Source organism: Monodelphis domestica, chromosome 1 (assembly GCF_027887165.1).
Source record: "Monodelphis domestica isolate mMonDom1 chromosome 1, mMonDom1.pri, whole genome shotgun sequence".
NCBI classification, from domain to species: domain Eukaryota; kingdom Metazoa; phylum Chordata; class Mammalia; order Didelphimorphia; family Didelphidae; genus Monodelphis; species Monodelphis domestica.
The window spans coordinates 397,233,511-397,259,618 of record NC_077227.1 but is presented as its reverse complement, the minus strand read 5'-3'; the positions used below and the strand labels follow the sequence as shown (position 1 = coordinate 397,259,618).

At 41.5% G+C, this 26,108-nt stretch overlaps 1 protein-coding gene across 2 annotated transcripts in view; it reads left to right on the top strand.

The window, feature by feature from the left end:
• Positions 1 to 26,108, top strand: part of SOGA1 (suppressor of glucose, autophagy associated 1) — a 141,178-nt gene that overhangs the window by 58,332 nt on the left and 56,738 nt on the right. For both annotated transcript variants that reach the window (XM_056811849.1, XM_056811848.1), the window contains exon 4: positions 22,125 to 22,187. In XM_056811849.1, the coding sequence (XP_056667827.1) occupies positions 22,125 to 22,187 (63 nt within the window). The remainder of the gene's footprint in view (positions 1 to 22,124; positions 22,188 to 26,108) is intronic.

The window sequence follows — 26,108 nt, the reverse complement described above, 5'->3', positions numbered from 1 at the left end:
ATTTCATTGGGTATTACATGTGTCCTTGATCAAAGCCTATTTCCATGTTGTTGATGTTTGCACTGGGGTGATCATTTAGAGTCTACATCCCCAACCATATCCCCTCGACCCATGTGATCAAGCAGTTGTTTTTCTTCTGTGTTTCTACTCCCACAGTTCTTCCTCTGGATGTGGATAGTGTTCTTTCTTATAAGTCCCTCAGAATTGTCCTGGATCATTGCATTGCTGCTAGTAGAGAAGTCTACTACATTCGATTGTACCACAGTGTGTCAGTTTCTGTGTACAATGTTCTCCTGGTTCTGCTCCTTTCATTCTGCATGACTTCCTGGAGGTTGTTCCAATTCATGTGGAATTCCTCCAGTTTATTATTCCTTTGGGAATAATAGTATTCCATCACCAACAGATACCACAATTTGTTTAGCCATTCCCCAATTGAAGGGCATCCCCTCATTTTCTAATTTTTTGCCACCACAAAGAGCACAGCTATGACTATTCTTGTACAAGTCTTTTTCCTTATCTCTTTGGGGTACAAACCCAGCAGTGCTATGGCTAGATCAAATGGTAGACAGTGTTTTAGCGTCCTTTGGGCATAGTTCCAAATTGCCCTCCAGAATGGCTGGATCAATTCACAACTCCACCAGCAATGCATTAATGTCCCTACTTTGCCACATCCCCTCCAACATTCATTACTTTCCTTTGCTATCATGTTAGCCAATCTGCTAGGTGTGAGGTGATACCTCAGAGTTGTTTTGATTTGCATCTCTCTGATTATCAGAGATTTAGAACACTTTTTCATGTGCTTATTAATAGTTTTGATGTCTTTGACTGAAAATTGCCTATTCATGTCCATTGCCCATTTATGATCTTGAAATTTCTTTCTAGTTCTGATGCTTCCACCTTGGGGATAGGAAAATATGGAAGCATTTTATAATTGAAGTTATTAAGAATATTCATGGGGGCATTTAGGTGACTCAGGGGATTAAGGACCATGCCTAAAAAAGGTAAGTCCAGGGTTCAAATCTGGCCTCAGACACTTCCTAGCTGTGTGACCCTGGGCAAGTCACTTAACCCTGATTATCTATCCCTTTCTGCTCTTCTGCCTTAGAACCAATATAATAATATTGGTTCTAAGACAGAAGGTAAGGGTTTCAAAAAAAAGAAGTACTTATTTCTTCAGTTAAAAGTCCTTTGTAGACTTATCTGAGGGAAGGAAACTATCAATACTTATAGTCAGGAAACAATACCCTCCACTAAAAATCTTTTCCCTCCCTTCCTCTTTGGCTGAACCCCTTTATTTTAAGGAAGTATTTAAAAGCTAAAGCCCTGGAAAAAATACAGATTAAGGATGGTAACCAAATTTTGAAGGAGAAACACCTTATGATGCTCACATGCTAAAGGTATTGAAGGCATTAGTCCCATGGAAGGGTTCTTTCTTTCTCCATTTCCTTAAGGGATGATAGGATTACCTGAGTTCCTCTCTGACCTCTGATAGGGAGGCAGAAGAAGCTCTTGAGAGGAGTGGTCAAAGAAGAATTGAGTGATTTTTAGGAGAATTATTTTCCAGGTGTGTCCCTAAGTATTAATGGAGAATTGTTCTATTAGATCATGTAGACTGTTAACTTTGAACTATTTGTGTTTTATTTTTATTGGAAATTTTCCTCTTTCAAGGTTCCTATAAATACTGCTTTAAAATGTCTTGTGTTAGATGTCTGAGGGCATGTGGAGACTGAGAGTTTGGACTTTTTCTTTCTTAGCCTAAGCTAGAATTCCTCGAATATAGAACAATGATACATTAATTAAAATTGTTCGTGGAAGATTTATGCCTAAATTCAGTGAACAATATTAATATATTTTCTTTGAGAGAAGGCAATATGGAGGAGGTAAACCTGGGCCAAAAAGGACAGGTAGAACTTAGGGCAGCTAGGTAGCAACTATGAGTGGCAGTTCAAATCTAGCTTCAGACACGGACTAGGTGGGTGACCCTGGGTAAATCACTTAACTGTTTACCTTAGTTTCCTCATCTTTGAAATCAGCTGGAGAAGTAAATCGCAAACAACTCTAATATGTTTACCAAGAAAATCCCAAATGTGGCCATGAAGAGTCAGACATGACTGAAAAATGACCAAAAAGGATCTGGAGAGATAGAGGAGAACATTTAGTAAAATGGCGAGATCGGTAGGTGCAGCATGACTTGGAAATAGGAATGATATGACACATTGGGTAACAAGTGATCTGGCTTAGCTAGGGTAGAAGATATGTTTTAGAGAGAAGTAGAAAGTAGCATCGAATCAATAGGTCAAAACCAAATTGGATGAGAGGGGCAGCTAGGTAGTTCAGTGGATAGAGCCCCAGGCCTACAGATGGGAGGTCCTGGGTTCAAATCTTGGTCTCAGATACTTCCTAGGGCAAATCATTTAACCCCAACTGCCTAGCCCTTACTGCTCTTCTGCCTTGATTATAAGATAGAAGGTAAGGGTTTTAAATATATATATATATATATATATATATATATATATATATATATATTAAAAACCCATGAGGGAATGCTTCAAATGACAATCTTAGGAATTTGTTTAGGCTTTAATGGGATTGCAAGCCTTGAGAGTTTGAGGATATGAAATCTCTCTCTTTCTCTGTCTGTCTGTCTGTCTGTCTGTCTTACTCTCCCTCACTCTCCTCTCTTATTTTCCTTCTCTCCCTCCCTCTTTCTCTCCTCCTCCCCCCCTCTCTTTCACTCACACTCTCTTACACACACACACTCACTCTCCTTCTCTCTGTCTCTTTCTCTCTCCCCCCTCGCCCTCTCTTTCCCTCTTATTCTCTCTCATTCACTTATATTCTCTCTTACACACACAGACATGGCATTCTCTCTCCCTCCTCTCTGTCTCTCTCTCTGTCTCTGTCTCTCTCTCAGGTTACACTAATATAGGTACACTATCCATAATCTCCCTCTTCTGTTCCCTGTTCAGTCTGTATCTTGATTGTTGTTTAATTGTTTCTGTCATGCCCGATTCTGTGACCCCATTTGGGGTTTTCTTGGCAAAGATAATGGAATGTTTTGCCATTTCCTTCTCCAGCTCATTTTACGGATGAGAAGACTGAGGTAAACAGGATTAATTGACTTGCTCAGGGTCACATAGCTGTCTGAGGCCAGATTTGAACTCAGAGGAAGATAAGCTTTCCAGATTTCAGGCTTGGTGCTCTGTCCACTGTACCACCTAGCGATCAATTACGAGGCCACATTTCAGGACAGATATTTAATGTCCAAAGGAAGAGGGCAACCAGGATAGAGAGGAGACTAGAAATCATGCCAGAGGAGGCTCATCTGAAGAAACTGAGTTTGTTCAACCTGGAGAACACAAGCATAAGGTGGGAAAGAAGAGCTGTCTTTAAATGGATGAACTTTCATGTAGAAGAGAAGAAATTTGTTCTGCTTTGCTACAAAGCACTGAACTAAAAACAACAGGCGAGAGCACCTGTTATTCTTGAAGAAGAACAACAATCCTCTGTCTCCTCACTTGGTATTTTCTTTAGTTGTCTCCCATTATGAAATTCTCTCCCTCCTCATGTCTGCCTCCTGACTTTCCTAGCTTCCTTCAAGACTCAGGCAAATTTCCACCTTCTACAAGAAGCCATTCTCTATCCTTCCCTCACTGCTCCTCCTCTCCTCCGTCCCAGCCTACCCGACGCCTTTCCTCTGACATTGCCTCCAACTTACCCTGGGCATCACGTTTCTACATGATTGTTTACATGTCGTCTCCACCATAGAATATGAGCTCTTTGAGGGCAGGGACTATTTTTTGCCATTATTATTGTTTATGCCCTTATTATCTTACCTTTATTTTTATTATTTATACCTTTATTATTATTTTATTAATCTCCCCAGAGCTTAAGTATAGTGCTTGGCACATAGTTGACCCAGAGGGTCCTTAATAATTGCTTATTGACTTGAAGTTACAGAAAGGCACATTTAGGCTCAACAAAAGGACGAATCACCTAACACTAGAAGTTCTTGGCTAGGGGAATGACCTCATGAAAACAGAATTTAAGAGAAGTCCAGCACAGCCCTTGAACCCAGTTCCCAGCCACAGCTGTGGAGACCCATCACCTGTCCAGCAATGTATGATGAATCCTAGCAACTGAGCAGTGTTGGAGAGTGTAATTTGTTCCTCCCGTGACAGTTCTGAGGCACTTCAGACATCTGAGTTGCTGTTCTGAGTTCCTTGAGTCCCACTCCTCAGCTTCCTAAGAGGGTTGGGATCACTCAAGTTCCAGACTGGGTTTCCATGACTGGGATGGCCCAGGGCTAGAGGCTGAGGGGACAGGTGTGGCCCCAGCAACAGAAGAGTGGCCAGGGCATGGTACAGAAAGGCTCAGCAGTTATTGGCTGCTCTCTTCTCTGATGGACATGTTCTGAAATGCTCATTGGCTCACGCACTCCAGGACTGTGGGCTCTCTGCTATGTGAACTAGGCAGAATTGGATTCTGGTCGGGCCGACAAGCTTGAGATCAGAGCCCAGAGCTCATTGCCCTGTCCTTCTCTGATATCCCATCTGCCCTTGGTAGCTCTGGCTTAAACCAGAATTTTATTCAAGGTGAAAAAGCCCTAGCCATATAGGGATTACAAAATTTTAAAAGGCTGAAAATATCAAAGCTAGAAGGGACCTTGGGCTTAGAGGATAAAACTGTTCAGAGCTGGAAAGAGCATTAGGACAATAGATTATATCAACCAGAAGTTCCCTGAAAGGGGGGGAGTCCTCATGACCCTCCACCGTTCAGACCCCACCCAAGAGGCTTACCTATGCAGAGCTGGATTGACTTTTGTCTATGCATCTATGCCTTACATAAAGTATTGAATGCTTATTGAGAGATCCATTAAATGCCAGAACCAGAAAAGGCATTATAATAATAAAAAATACCTACTAGGGCTCCCCAACAAATTACCTTTTATTTATTTATTTTGTATCTATTTGTATGTGTACCTGTTGTTTTTCCTGATAAACTATAAGCTCCCACAGTGCAAGAACCTTTTTATTTTTAGTCTTTGTATCTCTTACACAGTACAGCTCGGAAATCATTTAATAATTTTTAAAAACTCTTTACATTCTGTCTTAGTAACAACTCGAAGACAGAAGGGCAAGGGCTAGGCATTTGGACTGATGCCTTGCCAGGGTCATATAGCTAGAAATCAAGTCTGAGGCCAGACTTGAACCCAGGATCTCACAACTGGTGTTATATCCACTGTGCCATCTAGCTGCCCCAAAAATGTTTATTGATTGAGTGACTCCAGAACTTTTAAGATCTGCAAACATTATGTTAACAGTAATCCTATATATAGTCCAAGCATTACTATTTCCTTTTTACAGTTCAGAAAACTAAGGATCAGAAAGTTTAGGTGACTTGTTCAAGATTAAACAGCTGGCAGGTAGGAAATCAAAGATTTGATCCCAAGTCTTTCCTGACTCCAGGCCCCATACTTTTCCCCTTATATCACCTCCTTGGGTGATTTAAGGCTCCCTTATTGCTTTAAGATTTGCAAATGAATTATATAAGCTGTTACTTGAGCCCTCCCTAGTTATAGGCAATCCTCTGTGCCCCCCCCCCAGGGGAAGCTACTTGAACTTGAGGACTACTTTTAGACAGAATCCATAAGAGTCCCCCTGCTGAAAGGAATCTCCTCCTTCTCCTCAGTTGTTTTTTGTTTATTTGTTTAATCTTTACCTTCTGTCTTAGAATCAATACTATGTATTAGTTCCAAGTCAGAAGAGTGGTAAGGACTAGGCATTGGGGGCTAAGTGACTTGCCCAGGGTCACACATCTGGGAAGTGTCTGAGGCTAGATTTGAACCCAGGACTTCTTGTCTCTAGGGCTGACTCTTTATCTGTAAGCCCCCCTGCTGCCCACTCACAATTTCTTAGAACCCCTTGCACGGGGTCTGATACCTAGTAGGAGCTTAATAAATGGTTGTTGGATTCATTACATTTTGTAGCTGTCACCAAGAAGCATAGTATTCTGGACTACAATCTTCAGGGCAAAGGTAGGGAACTGGGCGACAGGTCTGGGTCAAGAACGTGCCAGAAGAGCACATCCAGAGAGACATCCCCTCCACTTCCTTATTAGGAGAGCACTAGTTCCTATGGGTCCTTCTCTGAGCAGATGGAAGATAGGGAAATGGTTCACAAAGCAGAATCTTTGGTCTCACTTCTTTGTATTCTTGTGTTCATTGTTGTCAGTTTCTGTATAGGTCTTGGGAAATAGAAATTTGATGCAAAGCAAGCCTCTGACCCTGGCAACCTGCTTGATCTTGGGGTTCCCAGAGCCCTCAAAGCTCCTGCTGCCTTGAGATAATCTCAGCTAGATACGATCAGCAGGGAGGGGAAGGGTAGCCTTGCCAGCTGCCCAGGGGAACATCTGGCATTGACTGATGATGCTACAAGGTCGCCCAGCCTGGCACAGCTCCCCCCCCCCCCCTTGGAGGATACAAGGAGGGCATGGCTGCTTCTTTTCTGTCCTGCAGTTGTTCTGTCCTGCATGCTGAGGGTGTGGTTATGACAAGATGAATGGGTACTCTTCTGAAGATGCTGTTTTGATATTCCCATCATAGGAGATGTCCACAGGACATCTTCTATGGGTTATAGCCTCATACTTACCCATTAAGGAACAGGGAATTGGAAGCAGAGGCAGTGATGGATATGATCCAGGTGTGAGCTATGGTGGTAGTATCTTACTTCTTCTCTAAACATGTTTAAACCTTGAATTGGAGTCCTGGGATTTGAAACAAGAAGGGAACTTATAAATCATGTAATTCAACCTCTTCATTTCACGTATTCGGAAATGAATGTCTAGTAAGACAAAGGCTTGACCAACATGAGATAAGTGTTAAGTAGCAAGAATGGAATCAACCCGATTTCTCTGATTCCAAATTCAGGGCTATTTCTACTCTGCTATCCTGCTGGGAATCAGCAGAGCTGGGTTTAGTCCAGGCTTTGCCAGTAGTTCTCTGTGGGAACTTAGTTGTGTTGTTTCCCTCTTCTTGGCCTCAGTTACCTTTCTTCCTCTGCAGAGAAAGAGAGAGGGAGTTGGACCAGATAATTTCCGAAGTCTCGTTGAGAATGGTATTCTGTGCTTAGTGTTCTAAGTAAGGTCTTTGCTCAGGCATTTATTGTTGAACATCTTAAAATTCCCTTTCAGCTGTGATATCCCATGTTCTAAGATTCCTACCAGCTCTGCCATTTTTTGTTCTGTGTACAAAGACCACTTCCTAAAGGACTATCTTAGCATGGAGACACATAATGCACGTGTTTCGTAGTTACCCTGAGAACCTAGGATTCTTCAGCTTGGAGGGATGAAGACAGCTCCCCTAGGCAGCTGGTCGGACTGCCCTCCCTCTCCCCACTGATTATCCCTATAGTCAGAAAGCCAAAGTCTGACTATGTAACTCTATATCAACTTTTTCAACTTTTTTTATTTTTTCAATTACATGTAGCAACCATTTTTAACTATTGTTTTCTGACATTTTGTGATTCAGATTCTCTCAGTCTCTCCCTTCCCTGCTCCGCCCTGAGGTGGTAAATAGTCTGATATAGGTTATACCAGTGCTGTCATACAGTACATGTTTCCATATTCCTCAGACCATCAAAGAAGATGCATTTTTCACATATAATAAAAAAAAAAACTCATGAAGGAAATAGTGTAAAAAATGGCATGCTTTGATCTACAATCAGATTCTTAACACTTCCTTCTTCAGCTGTTGATAGCATTTTTCATCACGAGTCCTTTGGGAGTATCCTTTGGGACTATCTTGTTTTGCTGTTAATAGCTTAGCCCTTCACAGATGATCACCCTACGTATTTCTGTTACAGTATACAGTGTTCTCCTGATTCTGCTCATTTCACTTTGCATCAGTTTATATATGTTTTTCCAGGTTTTCTGAACTCATCCTGGTGGTCATTTCTTATGGTGCAATGTTTTTCTATTACTATCATATGCCATGATTGTTTGACCATTCTTTAAATGATAGACACTCCCTCAGTTGCTGCTAAAAAAATTTTTTTTAATAGATACATCCTTTTTCCCTATTTTTGATCTCTTTGGGATACAAACCCTGGGTCAAAGGGTATGCATAGTTTTATGGTCCTTTGGACATGGTTCTCTACTGCTCTCCATACTGCAGAATGGTTGAATCAGTTTACAGTTCCATAACAGTATATTAATGTACTGATTTTCAGACATCTCCAACATTTATAACTTTCCTTTTTGGTTCTATTAGCTAATCTGATAGGTATAGGTGGCATCCCACAGTCGTTTCAATTTGTATTTCTTTAATCAATAGTGATTTGCAATAGCGATTTGTTTTCATATGACTATAGATAGTTTTAATTTTTTCATTTGAAAACTGTTTTTTAATATCCATTGACCATTTATCATTTGGGGAATACTTTGTCTTTTAAATTTGACTCAGTTCTCTATATATTTGAGAAATCAAGCCTTTGTCAGAAACACTTGCTATAAAATTATTTTCCCATGTTGTTTTCCTTCTTATCTTGGTTGCATTGGTTTTGTTTGCACAAAAACTTTTAACATTTAATGTAATCAAAGTTATCCATTTTATTTTTGATAATGTTCTCTATGTCTTTTTTTGATCATTCCCTTATCCATAAGTCTGATAGGTAAGGTATTTCATGTTTCCCTGATTTGTTTATGGTATCACCCTTTATTTCTAAATCAAGAATCCACTTTGACTTTATCTTGGTATATAGTGTGAGATGTTGGTCTATGCTTAGTTTCTATCATGCTGATTTTGATTTTTCCCAGAAGTTTTGGTTAGTTCTCCTCTCCCCCCCAAAGCTTGGATCTTTGGGATTATCAAACACTAGGTTACTGTGGTCATTAATTACTGTGTGTTGATTGATGATCCCATTGATCCACTACTTTGTTTCTTAGTCACTACCAGATCATTTTGATGATTATGGCTTTATTTTATAATTTGAGACCTGGTACAGTTAGACCTCCTTCCTTCATATATTTTTTCATTAATTCCCTTGATATTCCATGTAGCTCTCTTGTTCAAGAAGGTTCAGTAGCTGCCTACTGCCTCCAGGATAAAATCCAAATTGGTCTATGTAACATTTTATAGGGAGGCTTTCATGTAGGTTTATAACATGGTGAGATGTACATTGTGGAAAGGTTATGTGGACATATACTATATACATTATTAGACAGGACTATTTGTTGTTGTGTTTTTTTTTTTAATATGTGAAGGGTGGTTTAGAGGAACTCAGTAGAGGTTTAGTTAAATTTAGAGATAACTGAATTATATAATAGGTCCCTGAGGAAAACTAGGATGTTTGGAACATGACATCAAGAAGGGAGACCATGACCTCCTATCACACGTCCCTCAGTTATCCCTCTAATTACAACATCCTGGATTGAAGTGACCATGGCCTAGAGTGATGGGAAAAAAGGAAATAATCACTCATTCATTCAATTCTTTCAAGATCTTTCAATGATCTCATCAATTCAGATACTCCCTCTAACAGTCCAAATCAGCCAAATGTTCTCATCCTTTGTTATTCTTGTCCCATATCATTCATGGAGGATCTACCCAATGCCCTGGAAGCTGCTTCCTTCTGGCTACCAATATAGAACTTTGGCTACCCATTGGTTACCCTTTCTTCTAGGTACCCGACTAATCTATCTTTCTTTCCAATCATATATTTAATGGGTATGCTTATGCTATTTCTTACACGCAAATCATTAGAGACCCATCATACATTTCTCATGGACCTTTGAGTGATTTGCAGGCGTTATCCTTCAGAGATTGTGTTGTTCCCTGATTTGTAATCATAGAGTATCATGAGAACACTGATGTTTATGAGGTAGAAAGGAGCAGCTTGGTATTATTTTTAAATGTTTTGCAGTTTCCCAAATGTAATCCAAGCTGCTTTCTTTCTCCATTTTGATTCTAGGACAAATTCATTCTCCATTTGAAGTACCTGCCCAAGAAATAAGTACTGATACTACTTACTACGTCTGCCTATCCAACTGAATGTTGTTTTCTAAACATCAGCTATTTTTCATGCACTGGGTTGTATTGTTAGACTGATCATTTTTGAGTGGTCATGAATGACAATGGATGCCCATCTTAAGCTCAAATAAAGCAAATTTATATCAATAGAATGTAAACTCCTTTAAGGACAGGGACTGTTTTTGTTTTATCTTTCCATTCCCAATGCCTAGAACTGAACTTTGCGTATATAACCACTTAATAAATTCTTGTTGAATTTGATTAGACATTTAGAACAAATTGTTGAAGGAGAACCTTTAAGACTGCATTTTGCTCTTTGGTTTCAAGCTTTAAAAAATCAATAAGCAATAAAGATAGTGGGATCTTGTATTCTTCTTTACCTTTCAGACAGTTGTGTGATCATGGTGAGGTAAACTGCTGTAGAAATGTGTTATTAAAGCTTATCTGTTCCCTTCTTATTTTTTAAATCAAAGATACCTTCAATATATGTGAAAATTATGTTTATTCAGTTTCAGTTACCATTATGCTATTTCTCTATCACTCATTTACCCCATTATAGTGACATGGCAACCATATTTTCCTTTCTTGACAGAAAGATTGGTCCAATACCTTTGGGAACAGTAGCTATATTTGCTCCCCTATTTGCATAGGAAAAGTTCAAATAGGACATAGGGAATTAATGGGTAAAACGTTTATAATATAGAATCTTTATACTAATCAAATTTGAAATCAGAGGAAGGGGAGACTACACAGGCTAGGAAAGAGAAGAAAGAAAACGTCATGAAAGACGTAACTTTGGAGCCAGGTCTTAAAGCATGTGTCAGATCTCAAAAGGCAGAGATGAAGAAAGGGCATTCTAGGCCAGGGATACTGTGTAAACAAAGACAAGAAGGGAGGAAAGGGTGTGTATATGCAATTCCAAGTAGTTGAATTTGACATTCAGCCTATAAAAAAGAGCATGTTAGAAAGGTAGAGAGAGTGAGGAGGTGATGATGCAGAGGTTATGAAACTGAAATCTGGTACTGGGGGATATGATGCTTCCAGCAGATAGAAACAGGGAAATTTGGAAGAAAGGAGGAAGATAATGGAATCACTTTGGATGTGTTGAGTTTGAGATGTCTCCAGGTGAGTGAGATTTTGGAAGACTTTGAATGGTAGGCTAAGGAATTGGACTGATTACTGAAATCCCACATAAAGGTTGTCCTTTAGGTTTGAAAGCCTAGAGAGTTTATGAAAATCAGAGGGAGTCTTGCTGTCAGGAAATCTTACTGTGCTTTTTAGCTTAATGAACTTTCTACCAATCAGAGGTGCCTCCAAATAGAATTAGTTGACCTGGTGAGTTCCTCCACTAGAAATTATCCCACATACGAATGACCAATTTATCCCAAACGGTTGGATTAGGTGTCCTCTGAAGTCCTTTGCAACCCTGGAATTCTTGGATTCTGTGCTCTTCCTCCCACAAATGATCCTTGATTTCCACTGTTAAAATCCCAGGCTTGATGGAGCACAAATCAGACTTAGAATGACAATATTTATATTTCCTTTCTCTTCTTCTTTTTGAGACAGTTTCTATAGAAACAAAGGGTCCCCTGACAATTAATTTATTTGCTCAGGCTACTCCTTCCCCATATGGGTTTATCATCATCTGCCTTTTGACATCACATTAGGTTGCTACGGAGATATTGTCACTAAGAGTGGAACAGAAGGTGAAGCACCGGGACCCTGGCTGCTTTGGTTACCATGGAGATGTCTCTTCTACTGAGAAAATGAGGGAGGTCCCTCACTCTTTCTTGGAGATGGCCGGAGAGCCAAGGCTAGGATCAGGAGACTGAAAGCCATTGATTTTTAAATATCAGCTCTGTCTCTGATCCAGGGTAAATCATTTAACCTCCCCTTCTCTCCTTTGTAAAAGGAGGATAATGATACTGAATGACTGGCCTTACCTCCTGGTGGGTTGATGGGAAATCCTTATTTAACATTTGTAAAGCTCTTAGAAGGTACCATTTTCCATTCTATATCAGATGTGACCTGCCCTATTACCCCACTATCCTTCTGACTCTAGGCTACTCAAGGGTTCAGAGAGAGGTATCAAATCAACCAGAGGTGTTTGTTTCTCTTCCTGTAAAATAGGCTCTGAACTTGGGGCCTCTGACCACACACACACACACTTTGTAGAAAACTACGCTTCAATATAATTAGTGTCCTTTGTAATCCCGTGCATGTACATGCTTCTGAGAAGAGATCTAGAGTTTTCACCAGCCTGCCTGAGGATCTATGACACAAGAAAGGTCCAGAACCCGTGCTCTAAAGGCTATAACATCAGGAAGCAAACTTAAAAATCATCTAATAAATTCTTTGTTGTTCAGTCACGTCCAACCCTGCATGACCCCATTTGGGGCTTTCTTGGCAAAGATACTGGAGTCCTTTGCCATTTCCTTCTCCAGATCATTTTATAGATGAGGAAAAGGAAGCAAACAGAGTTAAGGGACTTGCCCAGAGTCACCCAGCTAGTCGGTGTCTGAGGTCATGTTTGAGCTCTGGAAAATGAGCCTTCTTGACTCCAGGCCTGCTCTATCCTCTGTACCACACAGCTAGCTTCTCCTTAATAAATTCTATTTCTTCACTTTTCAGAGAAGGAAATTGAGGCCAAGAGAGGGGGTGTGACTTTCCCAAGACCACATGAGCAGTAAGTGGCCAAGGCAAGGACTTCAAACCCAGTGTTCTCTCCTTTGTACTATCTGGTCATCAAGCATATGGCAATAGCAGGAGTAGCTCTTATAAGGGTTTCACAAGGGTCCAGCCCACCCCCCAACATCACTCCGTAAAGAGGATCCCCTCATTGCAGCCCTCCCTTTGCTGGGGTCTCTCAGCTCTCCCTGTCTGTTTCAAAGGGCAAGTCTTGATTTTTCTTGGCCACTGAAAACTTTTTTTTTTTAACCGTTACCATACTATATGCTTTAAAAAAAAAATTTAATTGATTAATTTAGAGCATTTTTCCAGGATTACAAAAATAATGTTCTTTCCCTCCCATATCCAAGCACAATTCCACTGGGTTTTACATGTTTTGTTTTGTTGGGGTTTTTTTAGGCCCTCCATGCCCCATACTTTAGCAACTACGCAGATACCAATGGCCTTTGTCATGTGGAAACCAGAAAGGATGCTGCTTGATTGGATGGTAGAGAATGTATTCTCCAGTAGAATGTAAATTCCTTGAGGGAATGGGCTTTTGTATCTTTAGCACCTACCATAGGACCTGGCACATAGTAGATGCCTAACAAATGCTTTCTTTTTTTTTTTTTAATCTGAACTTAGAATCAGTACTGTATATTGGTTCCAAGGCAGAAGAGCAGTAAGGGTTAGGCAGTGGGGGTTAAGTGACTTATCCAGGGTCACACAGCTAGGAAGTGTCTGAGGTCAGATTTGAACCTGGGACCTCCCATTTTTTGGGCCTGGCTCTCCATCCACCAAGCCACCCAACTGCCCCCAACAAATGCTTTTTTGATATAAGGATTACTATGGGGAAACGTTTTACATGATTGCATAGGTAAAATCTATATGAGATTGCTCTCAGCAGTGAGGGAAAGGGAGAGAATTTGAGACTCAAAATTCTTTGAAAGATGTTGAGAACTGTTTTTACATGAAATTCGGGGGAAATTAAATTAACTAAAAATAAATGGTTCTGAATGAATGTGTGAATACTACTTATGTTGGAGGAAGGTAGTCCTTTCTTTGCTGGGGTGAATTCTTTACAATTTGGGAGTATGTGGCAATAAGGAAAAATACTGTCTCAGTGAGGCAGTGCATCCAGTCATTGTCTATATTGATTCAGTTTTACATGCTGAGAGGAGACTGAGCTGTTGTTAAATATCTCTAACATCAATAATTATTTACGAAATCTGTTGGATCCCAGGATTTAGCAGGACTAATAGACTTGGTCTAATTTAGCAAAAGGTAAAAGGAATAGATGGAATTAGGGTAAGAATTTTACCAGAGAGCCCAGAAGGCCTCATCTCTCTTTCTGTGCCAACACTGTTTCCCCAGTAATCTAGATGTCCTCCTCAGCTCAGGGAGAAAACACCCTGCTCTATAATAAAACATAGCTCCTTGCTCTCAGCCAAGAATTGGCACAATCGAGTACAGAGCAGTTGTAGATACATTCTTATTCACAGTTTTTGTTACAAGAAGCATTTCAGTTAGGAGATGCTGGAGAATACCCAGAAATGACTCTGATGTATCATATATATATATATATATATATATATATATATATATATATATATATATATATATATATATTTAAATAACTAAACAATGCCTCATAAGCCAACTTTTCCTTTCTTTAAAAATACTAGTGTTGGTTCCAAGGCAGAAGAGCTAGGCAAATGGGATCAAGTGACTTGCCCAGGGTCACATATCTAAGAAGTGTCTGAGGTCACACTTGAACCCAGGACTCTCTCTCTCTCTCTCTCTCTCTCTCTCTCTCTCTCTCTCTCTCTCTCTCTCTCTCTCTCTCTCTCTCTCTTTCTTCCTTCCTTTCTCTCTCTCTCTTTCTTCCTTTCTCTCTCTCTTTCTCTCTCTCTTTCTTTCTTTCTTCCTTCCTTTCTCTCTCTCTTTCTTCCTTTCTCTCTCTCTTTCTCTCTCTCTCTCTCTCTTTATTTCTTTCTTCCTTCCTTTCTCTCTCTCTCTTTCTTCCTTTCTCTCTCTCTTTCTCTCTCTCTCTCTCTCTCTCTCTCTCTCTCTCTCTCTCTCTCTCTCTCTCTGTCTGTCTGTCTTTCTGTCTCTCTCTCTTTAATTCCTCACTCTGGCTCGTGGGTTTATTTAGGAAAACCAGTACACATTGCTTCATGATTGACATCAGTGATAGACCGGGGAAACAATACAGTGGGTTACAAGTCTGGTTTTAACATGGGTTTGCCAAATTTCTGTTACAGGAAAAATTCATATTTTTTATGGCTATGTGACTTTTGATAAGGAAGTTAGTGAAGAGAAGTGTGTAGACTCTGGTCTGGGAAATCCTAGGTCTGTGGTAAAAGATCCTATCTCCCTTTCATTCAAGGATGCTTGTAATGCCAAGTAGGAAGGCTAAGGGTAAGCATCTTCTGAAGAGGCCACTGAACATCCCAAGGAATAGACTTGTTTAGGAATTTAGAATTGCAGGACCTCCCATTTCCAGGCTTGGCTCCACCCATTGAGTCTCCATTTGCCCCTAACCTTTTCTTAAAAAAAAAAAAAAAATATATATATATATATATATATATATATATACACACACACACATATATTGTGAATTTAACAATTAACCAACAAACATATTTCATTATACATAGAGGAATGAAAAAGAGCATTATATATGAAACTGGTACAATTTACTTTTAAAAATTATATTAAATTTAGCAAAATATTTTTTTTTAATGCCAGTTTGCATCCTCTGGAACTTTTTCTTCTGTGTAGTGTTGTGGTTTTTTTTTTTAACCCTTACTTTCCATCTTAGAATTAATGGTGTATATTTGTTCTAAGGCAGAAGAGAGGTAAGGGCTAGGCAATTGGGGTTAAGTGGCTTGCCCAGAGTCACACAGCTAGGCAGTGTCTGAGGCTACATTTTAACCCAGGACCTCCTATTTTCAGTCCTGACTCTCAATCCACTGAATGACCTAGCTGTCCTACTGTGTGTAGCTTTTTTTTTTTAACTCTTACTCTCCACCTTAGAATCAATACTCTGTATTGGTTCCAAGGCAAAAGAGTGGTAAGGAGTAGGCAGGACATGGGGGATAAGTGACTTGCCCAGGGTCACACAGCTGGGAAGTGTCTACAGCCAGATTTGGACCCAGGACCTCCTGTCTCTGGGCCTGGCTCTCAGTCCACTGAGCTCCCCAGCTCCCCCTACTATGTAGCTTTTTAATGTTTTATTTACCTCCACCTCCACATTACATCTCTATCACTTCCAACTCCTCTGCACTCAGTATCCCAAATATAAGCTTATTCCAGCTTTCTTGGCCTCTGATATTTTCCTCCTACTCACACAGAATAAGTCCCCCCCCCATTCTTTTAAGCTTTAAAGCAGTTCACCCATCTGTCCCCAGGAGGGAATAGCTGGCTGTGCTCCAGGGTCAAGTGACAGGGAAGCAGATTGGTGAAGAGGGGAGGAGAAGGGGGCCAACCAAGTCAGACACTGTTTGTTGGCTGAGTTATGCTTTGTTGTTGTTGTTGTTTTTTCCTGGACCCAAATGAAAAAGGCTGTTTGAAGAAGTCAGACAAGAGCAGTCAGATTCCAACAGTTCTTTCTTTAGCTGGAGATCATCTTATTTCAACAGCTCCATTTTATAGAAGGGGAAAATGGAGACCTCTTGAGGGTCAATGGCTCGCTTATCCACGGCCATCCACCGAGTCCATAGCAGAGCTGGGATTGGATCAAAAGGTCCTCTGGATTCAAATTCGTGGTTCTTTACAAATTTTTTCATGCTAAATATGGTGTTAACCATTTACACCGGAGGAAGAATCCTGAACAGATGTTCCAGCACTCCCCACTACGTTTTCTCCTCTCCACCCTGTTTCCATCTTTACTTGTTAAATCGCTCAAGGATGCTCTTCCTAGGACCTGCAGAACTTCCTGGGGACTGCTGGGAGTGGGGGGTCTGTGCATTTTCCCTATAAGACTTACTGGATAAATTAGTGCACAGCAAGGATATGTTAGCCTTTCTAGGGATTTTAATGCAGGATTTTATAAAACCTTAGCCCCAGTAATTTACCATTTTCAATTTTCCGTAGACATTTCAAGTCCTTTTGTTGGGGTGCTGGAGGGGCTGCCGGGGTGGATCTTGAAGTTGGGAGAGGAGCCTTAAATCGATGCCCTTCTACTATAGTCTGTAAGGAAGATAGGTCTTCTGACTCCAGATTCAGCTCTTCCCATTATGCCACACTGCTTGGCCATGTTCCAAATATCCCAAGCTACACTGGATTCTGCCTGGACTGGCCTGCCTGGCTCTTTCATTTACAGCTGAGTGTACTCGTGTCCTGCCCTGTCAGCCTTGTATGAGTCTTCTGTCCAGGGGCTACTTTAAATTTTGGTTATAAAAACTTTAATGATTTAGTTAATAGTCACTTAACCTCCCTACAATCATGTAAAACCATCAGGCTTATGTAAAGTGTCGCTCTGACTTCCCTCAGTTTTCCCTCCGCTTTGTCTCACTCTTTAAAATTTGGAATCTTCAGAAAGCCGAGGACCCTTATCTTTTCTCTGCTTTCTTTAGCTTTGTCTTAAAAAACCTTGTCTTTAAAGCCAGCCTTCATTTTGTCACTGCATCGCAGAGTCTGGGAAGGAAAAGAGAGTAGTCCTGACGACCTCAGTTTGCTCATTTGTAAAATGGAGATAATAATGGTTGCTATCTCCCAAGGTTTTAGAAGACTAAAATGAGATATTTCTAAAGTGCTTTGGATACTTTTAAAGTTCCATATGGGAGCAGCTGAGTGGCTCAGTGGGTTGAAAGCCAAGCCTAGAGATGGGAGGTCCTGGGTTCAAATTTGACCTCAGCCACTTCCTAGCTGTGTGACCCTGGGCAAGTCCCATAACCTTCATTGCCTAGCCCTTACTGCTCCAATACATAGTATTGATTATAAAGTGGAAGTGAGGGTTTATAAAATAAAGTACCATATTAATGCTCACTATGATGATTGATGGTGGTGATGATTGGGAGTCTGATTTGATGATGATAATGATGGGGAGGATGATTTTAAGGAAGAGTATCCTGATAAAGAAACTTATTGATTGGGAAGATCTAAGTCATCTTCAAATATTTAAAGAGCTGTCACCTGGAAGAGTAATGAAACTTGTTTTGCTGAGGGCAAAACTAGGCATAATGATGGGAAATTGCAGTGATTCAGATTTAGCCGCATCTTTTTTTTTTTTAACCCTTGCCTTCTGTTCTAGAATTAATTTTAAGAAGAGGAGCAAGGGTTAGACAATTGGGATGAAGTGACTTGTCTAGGGTCACACAGCTAGGAAGCGTCTGATGTCATATTTGAACCCAGGACCTCCCATCTCAAGGCCTGGTACTCTATCCACTGTGCCACGTAGCTGCCTCTGATTTAGCCTTATCTTAAGGAAAAACATCCCCACATTTAGAGCTGTTCAAAAAGGAAATGGGCTGCTTTGGGACGTAATGTTTCCCCTCTCCCCAGCAGGCTTGCAGTACAGGCTGTGTTGGAGAGGGCCTTGTTCCCCAGATAGCCTGGGCTCTCTCCTAGCTCGGAGCCTGTGACTTTCAGCCACAACCTCTCGTCTGTAAAGTAGGATCCATGAGCCTTGCATTCTCTACCTCATGGGATATTTGTGACCAAAGCACCTGGAAAACCTGAGTGCTCTGTACAGTTGGTGGTTGTTGTGATTGTTTTGATTAAAACATTTTTTTTCCTCAAATCTCCTGAGTGCTTAGCCCTGGGCCAGCTCCCAGCAGGCCATCAGGAAGCAGTTCTTGCCTGGAGGGCCGGCTACCTGCTGTTATCCTGGCCAGAGAGCCCTGGAATTATGGAGCACTAGTGTTCCTCCCTGCAGGGCTCCTGTTTACAGAGGACAAAACCCAACTTGTGGCCGTGCGGCTCTCAAAAAGGTGGTGGGTGGGCAGTCTCCCCGTGGGTGCCCAGCCGCCTTCCCGGGGGGGCCCTGGGTAGGGTGGGAGCCAGGCCAAAATCTAGCTTTTGTTTCTGACTCTAGTGTCTGACGACGGCCATTACAATGTCTTAGGAAGCGTGCGGCCACCTTGTCTGCCAGCCTGGAGACAGGAGGTGGGCCTCTTCCTCCTCCCTCCTCCGCACGTGAGTTCCTGTCCCGGCCCCCCAGCAAAAACAAAGGAAACTGGCCCGGGCCTTTTAATGAGGTCTGGAGCCAGCCCTAAAAACGGACGGCCAGGGTTAATCCAGCTCTCCCCAGAGAAAGCTCCGTGTGCCGGAAAACAGCAGATAGTTATACAGCTCCCTGAGCTTTAGGAAGAACCTGCCTTCTGCACGGTGCCCCACTGGATCCTCTCAGGATCCCCCCGGGCCTTGCTACCCCCACTTTATAGATGAGAATGCCGGCACTGCCGGGGCTTCCCAGCTGCTATTGGAGAGGAGACGGGAAGTCCCGCTTCTCCTCACTCCCAGTTACTTTGCCTGAAGAGAGCCTTTCCGGAGGCTGCTCTAAACCAAGATGATAATAACAACAGCTTAAAGCTGATGGGATTTCAGGAATTTGCAAAGCTTTTGCAGAGAGCCATGATCTCATTTGTGATCTTCCCACAATCCTTCCACACCATGGAGAGACGCCCAGAGGGAGGGAGGGAGCATAAATTGGAGGTGCTCTTATTAGAGGGAGGGCACTAAGATTAAGGAGGCCTGGGAAAGGCTCCCCACAGAAAATGGGCCTTCAGCGGAACAGCCAGGGAAAATGAAGGAAGGCAGGAGATGTGTCTAGCCTAAGGAACAGCAAGTAGACCGTTGTCACTGCATTGCAGAGTATGGGTGGGGGCGCTTTTGGATGCCAAGCAGAAGAATCATAGGATTTAGATTTGAAAAGACCTTAGAGACCAGCTATCCCAATCCATTTATTTTTTAAATGTGGAACTGAGGCCCAAAGGGATGACATAATTTGTACAAGGTAGAGAAAGTCAGCACGGTGTCACCCATTGCATCCATCCTCTCCTGGGGTTGCTCATATTAGCTGTGGGACCTGCGGAAGTCCTTGCTTTGGGTAACTCCAAGAAGACTCAGTTCGCCGCCTCATCCAGGTTGTATGGCTTGCTCAAGGCCACACAACCAGTATGTGTCAGATTGGGCCAGAAACCTCAGCCTCCTGCTTACCAGGGCTAGGATGTCTTCACTACTTCAACTTTTTCTTGGCATTAGCCCAGGGTGGGACTAAAGTGGCATAAAAAAGATTGAGGGGGAATAATAATAATTTATATTTACATATTGCTTTGAGGTATACCTCTGCTTTACTATGCATCTCTCTATTTGATCATTCCCACAACCTGTGAGGGAGGTGCTAAAAGAATTACAGCGGAGTGATGAAGAGCTTTGGACGTTTAACACCTAACTTCAAATCCTGCTTTCCACTCTAGCTGTGTGACCCTGGGCAAGTCACTTGATTTCTTCCTGTTTTAGTTCCCTTATCTGTAAAATGGGGAGAATAATAACACCTCTCTCCCAGGGTTATTGAGAGAATCAAATGGAATGATACTTGTAAATCTTGCAGTAGAAATGTTGGCTGTTATTATTTAGCTTCATTTTACACAAGAGGAAGTTGAGGCTCATAGAGGTGAAATGACTTGTCCAGGAGTCAAATAGCTAGTAAGTGTTGGGGTCAAGGTCTGAATCCAGGGCTCTTCTGATTCCTAGCCTAGCATGCCTTCCATACTGTTTGTCTTATATTGATCCGGTTTCATTCAAATGGTTTTGAACCTGTAAAGATTAGAATGAATATCCAATAGACTAAGTATTATATATATATTTTTTTTTAAACCCTTACCTTCCATCTTGGAGTCAATACTGTGTATTGGCTCCAAGGCAGAAGAGTGGTAAGGGCTAGGCAACGGGGGTCAAGTGACTTGCCCAGGGTCACACAGCTAGGAAGTGGCTGAGGCCAGATTTGAACCTAGGACCTCCCGTCTCTAGGACTGGCTCTTAATCCACTGAGCTACCCAGCTGCCCCCTAAGTATTATATTTTTAAAAGATTTATTAGTAATAACTAGAGTAAAAGCTACCTAAGCCACCCAGCCTTCTCCCAAAGAAGAGAGGAAGAGGGAGGAGCTACAGAACTCATAAACAATTATATGAATATGCAAATGTGCACAAAGGGAAAAGCATTCTGGGTAATATAGTTTTAGGGGTTCAAGATGTTCTAATTATACAGAACCCCTATTCATTCAGTCGCTAGTCTGCCCCCCCAAGACTCCTACTTCCTTCCTCCATCTAAAGCCCTGAATGCACCCTCAATTTCCATTAATGGGATTTCACCACACTTGGGTCTCATAACATGGGAGAGTTCTTGTAAAGTTTAAAGGGGGACTCATTGAGTATGAGAAGGTATAGTCATCAATCTGGAGGGGCTGGGTGAGGACAACTTTTATTTTTAATCAAGACTAAAGCAGAGGCTACTTACATTATTGGGGAGGGGGGAAAGTACATTAAAATTTGCAAAGTGCTTTATACAAGTGGTATATAGTTTGTGGTGCACCAATTCCAACTTTGAATTTTCGATTTAGTCACCCAATACCAATAACAAATAGATTGGGAGATCAACAATGCTGGGTGTGATCAGAAAGGTGCTGAGACTGGAGCTTTGCAACCTCTCTGCCCTTTACCAGTTTCATGGCCATGAACCTATCATTTGAGTTTTCTAGGCCCTAGTTTCTGCGTCTGTAGAATAAGATATACATACTACCGACTTCAAAAAATTTTTCATGAAGGAAATGCTTTTGCTAAGCTAAGAATTTACCAAAAAAAAAGTAGAGGGGGCAAAGGAGGAAAGAAGGAAGAAAGTCTGATTAAAAGATTCTCCATGGAGGCTTTTAGTCACCGCTGGCCAAGCCGCATAAAAATTCATATTTCCACCAGTGTGTGAGCCCTTCCAGTTTCTGGAGTGTGCAAACATGTTACCTTCAGACTACAACTTGAATTAGCCCATTAACCCCCCCTTCTACTAAAAAACAAGAATTCTTCACAAAGCACAATTTCATTTTTGTGCAGCCGTGTACCTGTAATTTAGCTGGGATAGAGGCAATGTCGAATGAGGAGGCTCCAGATACCTGAGTTCTCTTCCTGGTTCTACCAGTAACTGGCTTACGATGCTGGACAACTTCTTCCCCTCTCTGATCCATGTTTTTCCGCATCTATAAAATGAGGATGCTGAAGTGATCTCCAAGGACTGGTGGCCCTCCTGGCTGTGACACTCAATGTTCTAAGACTCCTCCAGCTCTGAGATGCTCTGCTTTCTAAGGCAGGGTCTGTGGGAGGGTGGAGATGACTGTTGTATGTTTGCCTCAGAACTGGCCTTCTGAGGATGTTTTGTAAAGACTGCTTCACAATATGAGAGCTTATAATAATGTTCCCTTTATCTCCTTTCAGCATTCCTTGAAGAAAAGAGGAACTCGTTCACTTGGAAAAACAGAAAAAAAGGCGTCAGTTCAGGTATTTATCTAGAGTTCAAGAAGGCTTGATTTAGAAATCTGATGGCAGAGGTGTGATTGGGAATTTCTGTTCTCTGACAGCCTCCTTCTTTCTCCCTTTTACTTCCTTGTATTGATCTTTCCTTAGCTACAAATGCATTCCTTTCATCTGTCTGGCTCTCAGAGAGGCTTAGGAAACCAAGTGCTAGAAAGGTGATTCCTCCTCACTAAGACTCACTTTCATTTATTTATTTGTTTGTTTGTTTGCTTGCTTGCTTATTCATTCATTTATTTATTTATTTATTTATCTATTCATTCATTTACTTATTTATTTATTCAATTATTTATTTACTTATTTGTTTATTTATCCATTCATTCATTCATTCATTCATTTATTTATTTGTTTGGGTTTTTTTGGACCCTTACCTTCAGTCTTAGAATCAATAATGTGTATTGGTTCCAAGACAGAAGAGTGGTACAGGCTAGGCAATGGGGGTTAAGTGACTTGCCCAGGGTCACACAGCTGGGAAGTGTCTGAGGCCACATTTGAATCCAGGACCTTCCATCTCTAGGCCTGGCTTTCTGGTTACTGAGCCACCCAGCTGCCTCCTAAGACTCACTTTTAAAAGGAATATGCTGAAGGTTTTTGTTAAGTACCCACTGGAAGGGCAGGGCATTGCTTAATGGTAGGAGAGAAGCCAGAGAAACAATACACTTACCCCTGACCTCAGCATTATTTTTAAAAACAGCTAATTTGGTCCTGGAGTCAGGAAGACATGAAATAAAATGCAGCCTCAGACCCTTACCAGCTGTGTGACCCTGGGCAAGTCACTTCTGCTTGCCTCAGTCTCCTCAACCATAAATAATAAAAGCACCTGTTTCCCAGGGTTGTTCTCCAGGGTCATGAGATAATCATATAAAAAAGTTCAGTACAGTGGCTGACCCATAATATGTGCTACATTTACGCTTATTCCCTCCCTCCCCCTTCTTCATGATGACACCAATGAAGGGGTTGGACCTGAACTGGAGCCCGGCCTGTCTGCATCCATTCTAATACTGTATTCAGTGCACTTTCCTTCCCTTTGGACTCCCTCAGCTGTATCACAGATCACAGCATAGAAATGGTGGACAATTGCGAGTCCATTAACCTTATTTCTTTTGAGAGCAGAGATTCTTTTGCTAGGAGTTCATTGGGTGGGTTGAGTTTTTTGTTTGTTTGTTTTTAATTTTCCTTCAGCAACCATCATAGTATTCTCCATGCAACGGGTGCTAAATATTAATTTGTTGGTTTACTCATTTATTTATTTAAAAATCCTTACCTGCAATCTTAGAATCAAAACTATGTATTGGTTCCAGGGCAGAAGAGCAGTAAGGGCAAGGCAATGGCGGTTAAGGGACTTGTCTAGGGTCACACAACTAGGAAGTGTCTGAGGCCAGACTTGAACCTGAGGTTCTTTTTTTAAAAATTAATTCATTTATCTTATCCAATTATCCAAATATGTAGAAACAATTTTTAGCAATTATTTTCTGACATTTTAGGATTCAGATTTTCTCCCTCCCTTATTTCCTGCCACTACCCCACCCCAGGCAGTAAACAAATACATATATGTGTGTGTGTACACACACACAAACACCCAGGGATTCTTTACCTTTTTTTGTGTCCTGGGTGGACCTCTTTGGCAGTGTGGTAAAAGCTTAGGGATGCTTTTTTGGAATACTACATAGAATAAAATACTAGGATCACAAAAGAAATAAAAGATAAATGAAAATAAAGATGAAAGTTTTTTTCCCATCCAAGTTCAAGAGCTCCTGAAATCTATCCATGGACCCCATGTTCATCTTTGCTCTAAATGAACTCTCTTTTCTTTTAACCCGTACCTTCCATCTTAGAATCAATACTCTGTACTGGTTCCAAGGCAGAAGAGTGGTAAAGACTGGGCAATGGGGGTTAAGTGACTTGTCCAGGATCACACTGCTAGGAAGTGTCTGAGGCCAGATTTGAACCCAGGACCTCTGTCTCTAGGCTTGGCTCTCAATCTACTGAGTCACCCAGCTGCCCCCAATTCTTGTGTTCTTAAGAACAATTTCATATATATATTTGAGCCCTGCTACATGCCAAGTCCTGTGCTTGGTATCATTGAATCTACAAGAAAGTATAAGATTGGGATGACCCTTGCTCTCAAAGAGCTCCCACTCTAAGGGAGCCAAAAGGGATTTTAGAATAACTATACTCAGGGCAGCTGGGTGGCTCAGTGAATTGAGAGCCAGGCCTAGAAATGGGAGGTCCTGGGTTCAAATCGACCACAGCTAATTCCTAGCTGGGTGACCCTGGGCAAGTCACTTAACCCCAACAAACTAGCCCTTACCACTCTTCTGCCTTGGAGCCAATACACAGTAGTGATTCTGAGATGGAAGGTAAGGTTAAAAAAAATGAGTTACTATTTTTATTTTTCATGTAAAGTATTCTATTCTTCAAGTCACCTGATTTCTCTGTGAGCCCCAGACAAATGAAGGGGGTTACTCACGTTCCTTTTAGCTCTAAATCCCGTAATCTTGTAAAATACCATCATCTCTTGATTTCTCTGGCTAGACACACTTGGCTATGTTGTAACTCAAAGGATCTTGAGAAGGAAGGGCCGTTGGGCATCGCTTAGTCTAGCAGTTCCCATCCTGTGTGCCAAGGATCCTCAGGGAAGCCCCAGGAGCCCATGTGTAGATGAAGTAACTGCCATTTTTCTTTTTTGTATTAATAAAATATGCATTGTGACTCAGTATAAGTAAAACGATACCCCTTCTGCAGGCACACCAGATTTCTCACATTTATTGCAGTTTTTTAAGTGCAGTAGATGCTGTTGCAATGAATAAAATATACATTTTGAAATATGGAACAGAAGTTTAAAGGAAGCCAACCATCGAAGGGGAGCAATAAGGCTGCACTCTCCAGCCTTCAAGGTTTTCCTTGTCGGCTGCTTCATGTTGAGACTAGCATATGGGGGCCCTGAATTAATTGTCAGGGATGGGACTACAGCTTTGACTGACTCATTTCTGACTCCCAGGGCTGACAGCAGGCCAGGACTGATACCTTCCCACCCAGATTTCTTTTGAGGCTTCTGTTCACATTTGGATCTTGTCCTATCAAAGCAGTCTTGGTATTTTTGAAAGTCCAGAAGTATCTCCTAAACCATGACTCTGAGCATGGATTCCTCCCACATATCTTCTCTTTTCCTAATGGTTCCCTGTGGTCCTCCACTAATTTTGTTCCTTGTCTAGCCCCTCCATGTATGAGTTCAGTGGCCTTTTCCAGGTTAGTTTTCTCCAGATCAGAGTCTCTCTTCTCCTCCACTACCCTTCTTCTCCTCTACTACCCTTCAACACTTCAGATTCCAATGCAGTGCCAAGAGGATTGGATTTGGAGTAAGAGGAGACCTGTGTTCTAATTCTGGCAGGACACCTGTGTGTCCTGGATCAAATCACCTAGCCCCTTAGGCTCAGACCTATAAGATCCCTTATAGGAAGGAGTTGGATTAGATGACTTCTAAGGACCCTTTTGTCCCTCATTTCTGATCCTCTGGACTTAATGTTAAGGAGAGGACAAGATCCATGCCAGGTGGGATGCTGTGGCTTGTTACTTAAAGATGTTGACTCCTAAAGGGGTTGAATAAAGAAGAATTATAAAGATTACTAGTCAGGCCCTTCCTGTTACAGATGAGGAAACTGACTTGCCCAAGGTTATACTAGAAGGTATAGAAAAGTGTGGGTACTAGAACCGAAGCATCCCGTATTTCAGATTTAATTCTACAAAGGGATGTGGAGGTCAATTGGCCCAATCCCTTCATTTTTTACAGATGAGGAAATTATAGCCAGAGGGAAAGAGTAATTCCTTAAGGTCACATAGTTAGTGGTAAAATACGGATACAAATCCAAGTAAATGGTCTGACTCTAA